We start from the raw sequence: 8,229 nt of genomic DNA on the forward strand, positions 1-8,229 counted from the left end.
TTAGCTTCTAGTGTCCCAGTCTTTAGAAACAAGTACCTAAGCCTTTGCTAACGACATTTCTTCTTGGTGGTTCCATGTTCTTGGCCTTCTCCCACAACTCAACTCGGGAAATGGATTTGCTTGTTCCATACTCTTGAGTTTGTAAAAAGAAAAATGTGTGACATAAGTGTAGGATGTGTAAAAAATAGTTTAGAAGATTAGTGTTTATAATGATTTAATATTTTATTTGAAAAAAATGCTTGTTTTATCGGTATAATAAACTTTAATAAGTCACATATGCCTCGTATTACCGAAGCCGCTATGGTGGGGCAGTGTTCCCACACGAGGAAAATTTCACCTCACATTCCTGCCATCTTCCGGACTACAGTACTCGCCGCCCTTTAGGGGGGGGGGGGGGGGTTAAGTAACAGAAAAGTAAAAGTACGGTTTAAGATGTTTGAGGCTTTGTCGGTAAAGAGACATTTAGATGATTTTTTTCTTTCTAATTTTGACTAGGAGTAGTCAAATGAAAGAAACAACCTATACAGATAGCTCATTCAGATTTTAAAAATTTCGAGTTCGCTCATATATTAAATCCTTCAAGTCACAACTAATAAACCTTTTAGTTCCAGAAGTTAAATTTTAACTCTTAGTCCCTTCTTCAACCTCTTCGACAATTAAGTCCAACTTTCAATATCTCTTCAACCTCTTAGCCATGTCCTCTTCAACCTCTTCGACAATTAAGTCCAACTTTCAACCTCTTCGACCTCACAGGAGTGTCCCCTCTTGTTGGAACTAGGGACAATGGGTTTGTAGCAGGCCAGGAAACATTTGAAGGCGGCATCGGGCAAGGTTGCTAAACACGAGAGAGCTTGTTTGAAAAAAACACGTTTTATCCCCTTTGGCTTTGACACTTTTGGTTTCTTAGCTCCGGATGTCGTGGACCTTTTGAATAGGGTTCAGAAAGTTGTGCATTGTAACGTATCGGCCCATAAGAACCGAAACTTTGTTTTTAGTAGGATTGGGTTTGCTATCCAAAAGGGGGTTGCGGCGCAGCTTGTTGCCCGCTTACCTGCCACTTCATTGTAAATCGTTTGGTTGTTTTTATGATATTAAGTTTATTTGATAGCTCATATAATTATACTTAAGTCAATACATAATTACATACAATTGAACATTTTAGATATTGTGTTACTAGTTATAATATTCGAAAGTAAAAAAAAAAGTAAATGAGGATGTTACAACTAAGGAGCAAACAACCAATGAATTAGAACTAGCTCATAAGTATGATCTTTAAGTTTTATCTTCAGATCTATATATTGTGAAGGTTAGGTTAACAAGTGATTGATGGTGATTCTAGTGTTGTGAGGTTGGTAAAGGCTCTTGTATGGATGAGTATATTGTACCGGATACCGATACAAACCAGTACCGTATCATTTACTTTTGATATTTTATTGTTTAAGGTTTCGGAGTCTGCACAGTATAATTCAATATAGATTATAATTCCATAACTTTTAATAAAATGCATTGTTTTAAAGATATTCTTTTGATAAATGATAAAGATAAATAACAGAAAAGTTATTTTAGATAAAATACATAAAAGTCATAAGATACAAAGGAGAATAGTAGAATACAAAGTCAAGTTTCCTTGAAATACTTCCCCCAAAAATATGCTTTCAAGACGGATAAGATATATTTAAGGTGGGAGACAACCAAAGAAACCAATTTTTATTAAATTAGTGACAGAAGTATTTTTATTCAACCAAAAATGACATTGCCTTCATTTTAGATTGAAATGACTTGAAAGCCCTCCTAAAATCAAGAATGTCCCATCGCATCCTAAACAATTCAATCTCTTATTATTTGTTTACATTTTAGTAATATCTTTTTTTGGGCAATGCTTTATTTAATGTCTATATGTAATGTATTAAGGATTACAATGTTCGGTTTGATATCGTTTATATCAAAATCGAATTGAATCAAAACTTATCAAAGCGCACCATATTACAAATTCGGTTTTTTTGTTTGTTTCTAAACTGAAACCAATATGATAAGTTTCTTTATAGTTTGGTTTTCATTATAACAAAATTTTTGGTAGAAACCGAAAACCTAACTTACTTCAATTTTGGTTATTCAGTTCGATTTAAACGTTATTGAGTTTAGTTTCATTTAGTTAATAATACACATAACTTATAATAATATCCTTAAACTACAAGGACTACCTTGTAATATATCACAAAATGAACTCCAATAAAATCTTACTAACTTCAATCTCTCTTTCTAGTATTTTCAATTCCATTCCAAACTTCGTCTTCTCCGCATCTTCACCTTTCAAATCTCTGCAACTCTTTCTCTCTCTTTCCACCATAACTCACTTTCTCTCTCTTCATAACAAACTTATCTTCCATGAAACCCCTCTAGATTTACCACATTCACACCAACCATGGACTTTATGTCTGCCACTTTTGACAATATTAAACTCACCACCAAGCAACAAAGATCTGATTCCGACCAAGATGATCAAACCTTAAAGTCTTCAAGAACCCATTACTTTGACCAACCTACTAAGTCAATGCCCATGAGATCTGATCCTCTGCTCTCACTTTCAGCTTCAGATGCCAACAACATGCTTTGCTTTTCTTCTTCAGATAAAGATGCAAACCACACTTCACTCTTTTCTCTCTACCAGCCACCCACAGGTACATGTTTTGTTTTTTTAGGTCAAATTAGGGATATCTTTTATTCTTTATTAATTATTTAGGGGAAAAAATAGGATCCTAGGGAACAAACCTAATAAATGTTTTATTAAGGAAAGAGAGATTTAACTCATTAACATAATGAATAAATAACTTGTACATCATGCATTAAAAGTAATACATTTGGAAAGAAAAGATAATGTCACACTGTCACTACCAATGTTAGGTGTGTGTTTTAAGTTTTTAACTTTTATGCTGTTGTTGTTTTGACTTACAAGTTACAACTTTCACTGCATAATGTACAAGTTCATTTTTTGTTACAGGTTTTGGTTATGGCGGATTACCTGTTTCAAGGTATAAAGGACCATTTACACCTTCTCAATGGATGGAGCTTGAACACCAAGCCTTAATTTACAAACATTTCGTCGCTAATGTCCCCGTGCCGTCGCATTTGCTCAGTCCGCTCACCAAATCGCTCAACACCTTCCTTTTCCCGGGATCATCGTCGTCTCCAAGTTCCTGTACGTATAATCAATTTACTAATGTTATGACCCCACGATCTATAAATAGCATTTTTAAATGACTTAGTTTTGCTATACTAAAACAGCTAGTTTGCCGTCTTTATTGACGTAAACACCCTTTTTAGTGAAATATATTTCATTTATTAACATTTATCATTAATTTGTTACAATTAATTTTAGAATCTGATTTTTGTAAAAAATAAAAATCCAGATCGACACGAAAAAAAATCTCCTGGGTCCGTCAATATCTATAATCAATATATAAACATTTAACATTAATTTGTTACAATTAATTTTTAGAATCTGATTTTGATATTTTGTAATTTTGAAGATGGATGGGGATCTTTCCAGTTCAGGTTTTCGGGTAACACCGACCCAGAACCGGGGCGGTGTAGGAGAACCGATGGAAAGAAATGGAGGTGCTCTCGAGATGCTGTTCCCGATCAGAAATACTGCGAACGACATATTAATAGAGGCCGCCATCGTTCAAGAAAGCCTGTGGAAGGCCAGAATGGCCACACTGTCACCAATGCCGGCGCGTCTAAGGCGGCTCCGGTTGTTTCCTCCTCCACCACTGCCCGGCCAACTACCTTGCATAACCATAACCCCGTGGTTGCTGCGCCCACACAAACCCCCATTAGCAGGTTAAGATTATAAGTTGCAAATTGCTAACTAACTAACTAACTAATTAACTAACTTTTGTTTTGAATGCAGGACACAAGCCTCGGATTCTTTGATGTATGGCACAAGTTATACTTCTTTCATGGACCAGGGTTTGGCTAACCCGAGCCCCAACCCGCTTCCCAACTTTGTGGACGTGTGGTCAAAAGACGAGCCGATAAAACGAGAATGGACCCAACTCTCCATGGCCACATCCGACTTCTCATCATGCTCAAACTCACCGGCTCAAGAGAAACTCATGGTCCCACCGCTTGGTCTAACTCCCGAGTTTCAACTTGAGCCAGCCCACAAACCGGCATCAAACTGGATCCCCATTTCGTGGGGAAGCTCGATGGGGGGTCCGTTAGGAGAAGTCTTGAATCGGACTTCTGGAACCAGTGAGGTGAAGGTTAAGAATATGTCATATGGTTCAGAGATGAACTCTCTGAACCAGATGACTGAAATGTGGGATACGGTTAGTCATCATATGGGATCTTCACCTACGGGTGTGTTAACGAAAACGACGTTTGTTTCACTTTCTAATAGTAGTTCAAGTAGCCCAAAAGGTAACAAAACCGATGAACATGGGGGTGGTAGCTTGTGTGACAAGCTGCTTCTTTCGACACTCGCTAGTTGATGAGAGCTGTTTTGGATTTGTTGGTTTTGTGACCGGTTTTTGGGCAAATGTTAAACATGTATGAAAAAGCATCTTCAATATTCGTTTTCCTTGTAAAATCACATTGTAAGTGTAGTTGTGTTTGTAGTGAGATGTCTTTTGGATATAGGTTAGGGTGTTGATGAAATAAAGAATGATTTGGTCCATTGAAGCCCATAAACACTAAACGTTAAACCTTTGTGCACGATGATAGAACTCTACTTTCAAGTAATTTTTTGGTAGCAAGTATGATAATAGTTTTGTGTAATGACGATATTCTAATCTTTGAAACTATTTAGGTACACAGTAAGGGTGCATTTTGTCTAAATCGATATTAGGTGGTTTAAACAGCTTTTATACAAGTTATGTGTAACATGTCAAGACGTATGCTCACTGCTCAGAAAATAAAATACTACAATAGAGGTTATATATAATTAAAAGGGAAAAAAAGTATAAAACACAAAGAAATTATGGGTAACGATTCATGCTCAATATGTGTCACTCCTTAGCAAACTCGTATGTCTTAATAGGATATGGCAAACAAAGTAATGTGTATAACCAACATGTGCTTATATAATTTGCATTTGATACCTTCAGGTTAGAGGGGTTAGAACTACATAATTTGTTGAGTTCTACGGGTCATAAATAGTAATGATATTACTCATTTTTACTGCCCAAAAAGGACTAGCAGCGCAACTTGTTCACTGTTTTCCGAAGGTTTCTATAACATATTTTCTGAATGAAAGTGAAACGTTTGTTTCAACTGCTTGGTGGAAATGATACAGTAGAAACAAGCAGTAAGTGGAAACGAGCATTAGTGGTAAATGACACATCAGTGGCAACTAAGAAGCGCACCACTACTGATAATCGCTCAGTAGGGATGAGCAAATGGTACCGGGTACCAGTACCGAGCTGTACCATGTCATTTCGGTACCAATTCGGCACCTACTTTTTGTGTTTTCTAGATCGGTACCACCGACACTAGTACCAGTTCAGTATGGTACTAGTATTTTGGATTGATTTACCTTCGAATAGCAAACCGTACCAATACCCATTTTTTGCGATTTTCTAGACAGGTACTACCGGTACCAATGTCGAGCTCATCCTATTGCTCAGTAGTAACTTGCACCCCCACCCCGCCAATGGGAACTCAACCGCAATCCTAATAATATGAAGGTGGCTCTCAAGTGCAAAATCAACATCATATCGCCAAGCTCTTACCACATTTGCAAGTTAGGGTGTTTCATACTCTTTAGGGTTCCACCTTTTTATTTGATTAAGGAAATAATATCGTTAGAAAACTGTAACTTATAACATCTATATACCACTTCAAATTTCTACCACTCTTACATGGGACAAGTTCTTGTTCATTTCCTACTACTTTACCCAACTTTGAACGCATTAAATATACAACTTTGAGTATGATATCTCATCCATTTTAACTTCGTTTTAAACGTTGTTTCATTCGTTGTGAAGTTCTCAAACAGGAGAATGATAACCAAGTAAACAATAACAAAAAATTAAACGATAGTTACATTATATTTATTTGTCTAAAGTTAACTAAAAACACATTTTTACTTGGTCAACTATCATTTTCATTATTCTTTTCAACACTATCACCAAAATAAATGGGAGTACGCCACCCTAATGAAGTTAACTTACATGAAGTCATGATTGTTGTGAACAACTTTGAAAGCCAAGTCATATGTCATATCCTTCAATAAACATATCAAAGCCAAGTCCCAGCTTCTTGAAGCGGCTAAACTTCATGCTCATATAAGTAGCTCTTTTACTCTTGCACCTGCATGTGTAATTTTTTAAAAGAACTATTAAAAGGTTAAACTTCAACCTTCTTAACCAGCAGATATAAACATATATCTTGGGATGTTGTAACTAATGTGGATCCTCTTAAAAATAATGAAATGCTTGATTCTATGTAGATATTTAGAGAAAACAACGTAATGTTGTATAAAAGAGTTATCAACGTTTTAAAACAATTAAAGGTATGAAAAAAGCCATTGTGTAGAATTTAGATTATGTATTTAGAATTATGCAATTATGTCAATGTAAGACTAGCTTACTTGATAGAGACATTTGCCTTTTAGATGAGAGATCTCGTATTCAAACTTGGGCAAATGTATAATTTAGTATTGTTAGTGTAAAATAGGAGCAGTTGAAACATTATCGTTAAAAAAAAAAGAAGTTCTGTATTTAAAATTATGCAATCACGTGTTTGTATTAAATGAATAATGGGAAAAAATATCTTTCCTTAGATCACTATGTGTAGTATAGGTGCACAATATCGGGTATTTTTAAAACCCGGAACAGGTTAGGAACCAATTATTTTCACATCGGGTACAAAATAGGACCGGTTCCTGTCAGAAACCGGGTCGGTTCCGGACCCGACCCGATGGCCTAAAATGCGAACCCAGTGGAACCGGTTTGGGTAGGAACCGGGTCCGGGTATTACGTAAAAACCAGTTCCACCATTTTTTTTTTATTTTAAACAATATAGCCGTTAAAAACCGGTTTCAACGGCTATATAGCCGTTTTTGACCTTTGGAACCGGTTTTTTTTACTATAAATAGGTTACCAACATACTATAAATAGCAAGGTGTTGTGTGTACTTAGTTAACCCACTTTCAAAACTATAAAACACACTCTAAATCACAATTAAGCTTAAACCTACAAAAAATGGCAACTAACGACGACGTTGTTATGGTGATCGAAACAACACGATGCCCCAATTTTTGGGTTCATTACGATTTGTGTGTCATGACCGACTCACAAGAGATGGCTCGGTGCAAGTACTGCTCGAAGTTTTTGAAAGCGGGGTCGAACTCCACCTTACGCAAGCATACAAATAAGTATTGTCGTGAGAAAAAAAGTTTGGATGCCAAGAAAGCGGAAGCGGGAGAGTCGTCCGGCTCTACAACTCAAGCACTTACCGCCGCCGGTAACAACGCTTAATCGTTGTAGAACGCCGGGTTAAAACGACGGACTTTGTTTTTTAGTTTAAGTTGCTATGTTTAGTATCGTCATGTTTTAATAATGTTTGTAATATTTGTTGTTTATATAAATAAAATGTTCGTCGTTATTAAAAAAGTAACAAAAATTAATCATGACTAATAAGAAATAAACCTTTATTAGTAATAAACAAAACAAAAGTAGCTATTAAACAAATCAAAACTAAATATTACTTGAACTTTGATCGTGTAACAAATGATTTTACTAAAACAAATACAAATTACAAGTCTTCTTAGTCTTCACCCTCGTCTTCTTCACCACCCGAATTATCGGAAGAAAGCCCGTCATCTGCCTCCTCATCATAAATAGGACGCTCTATTGGTATTTCGTCTTCGAAGGTTGCCTTGTGTTGTACACGATCCACCGCATCCAAATGGTCCTTTATGCAAATGCAAACCTCTAGAGACTCGGGAGTTAATTTTGTTCTTCGCATTGATAATACCCTCCCACTAAGAGAAAAAACCGATTCGGAAGCAACCGTTGAGGCTTGTACGGCAAGCAAATCACGATCCATGGAGGATAGAATAGGAAATTCGTTTTGTTTTCCTATCCACCAAGCCAACAAATCAATATTGCGAACTTCGTCGACCGTTGCGCCCTCAACATAGTTTGCTTCACTATATCTACCAAGTTCGCTAGTTGGTGTGTTTCCTCTTTGCCTCTTAGATGCCGATTCACAAACCGCATTCAT

At 36.4% G+C, this 8,229-nt stretch overlaps 1 protein-coding gene across 2 annotated transcripts; it reads left to right on the forward strand.

Moving 5' to 3' along the window:
• Positions 1–2,132: 2,132 nt before the first annotated feature.
• On the forward strand, positions 2,133–4,678 carry LOC143562041 (growth-regulating factor 2-like). Of its 2 annotated transcripts, none has more exons than XM_077049964.1 (4): positions 2,133–2,684; positions 2,999–3,196; positions 3,528–3,840; positions 3,911–4,678. In XM_077049964.1, the coding sequence occupies exons 1-4, from the start codon at positions 2,423–2,425 to the stop codon at positions 4,491–4,493; spliced, it is 1,356 nt and encodes a 451-aa protein (XP_076906079.1). In that variant the 5' UTR covers positions 2,133–2,422; the 3' UTR covers positions 4,494–4,678. The 2 variants fall into 2 exon arrangements, with proteins under 2 accessions (XP_076906079.1, XP_076906080.1); XM_077049965.1 differs by having other exon boundaries at positions 2,133–2,678.
• Positions 4,679–8,229: the final 3,551 nt, after the last annotated feature.

Source organism: Bidens hawaiensis, unplaced genomic scaffold (assembly GCF_021521415.1).
Source record: "Bidens hawaiensis isolate Kalapana, Puna unplaced genomic scaffold, B.hawaiensis_p1.1 tig00020895_1, whole genome shotgun sequence".
Classification (NCBI taxonomy): Eukaryota; Viridiplantae; Streptophyta; class Magnoliopsida; order Asterales; family Asteraceae; genus Bidens; species Bidens hawaiensis.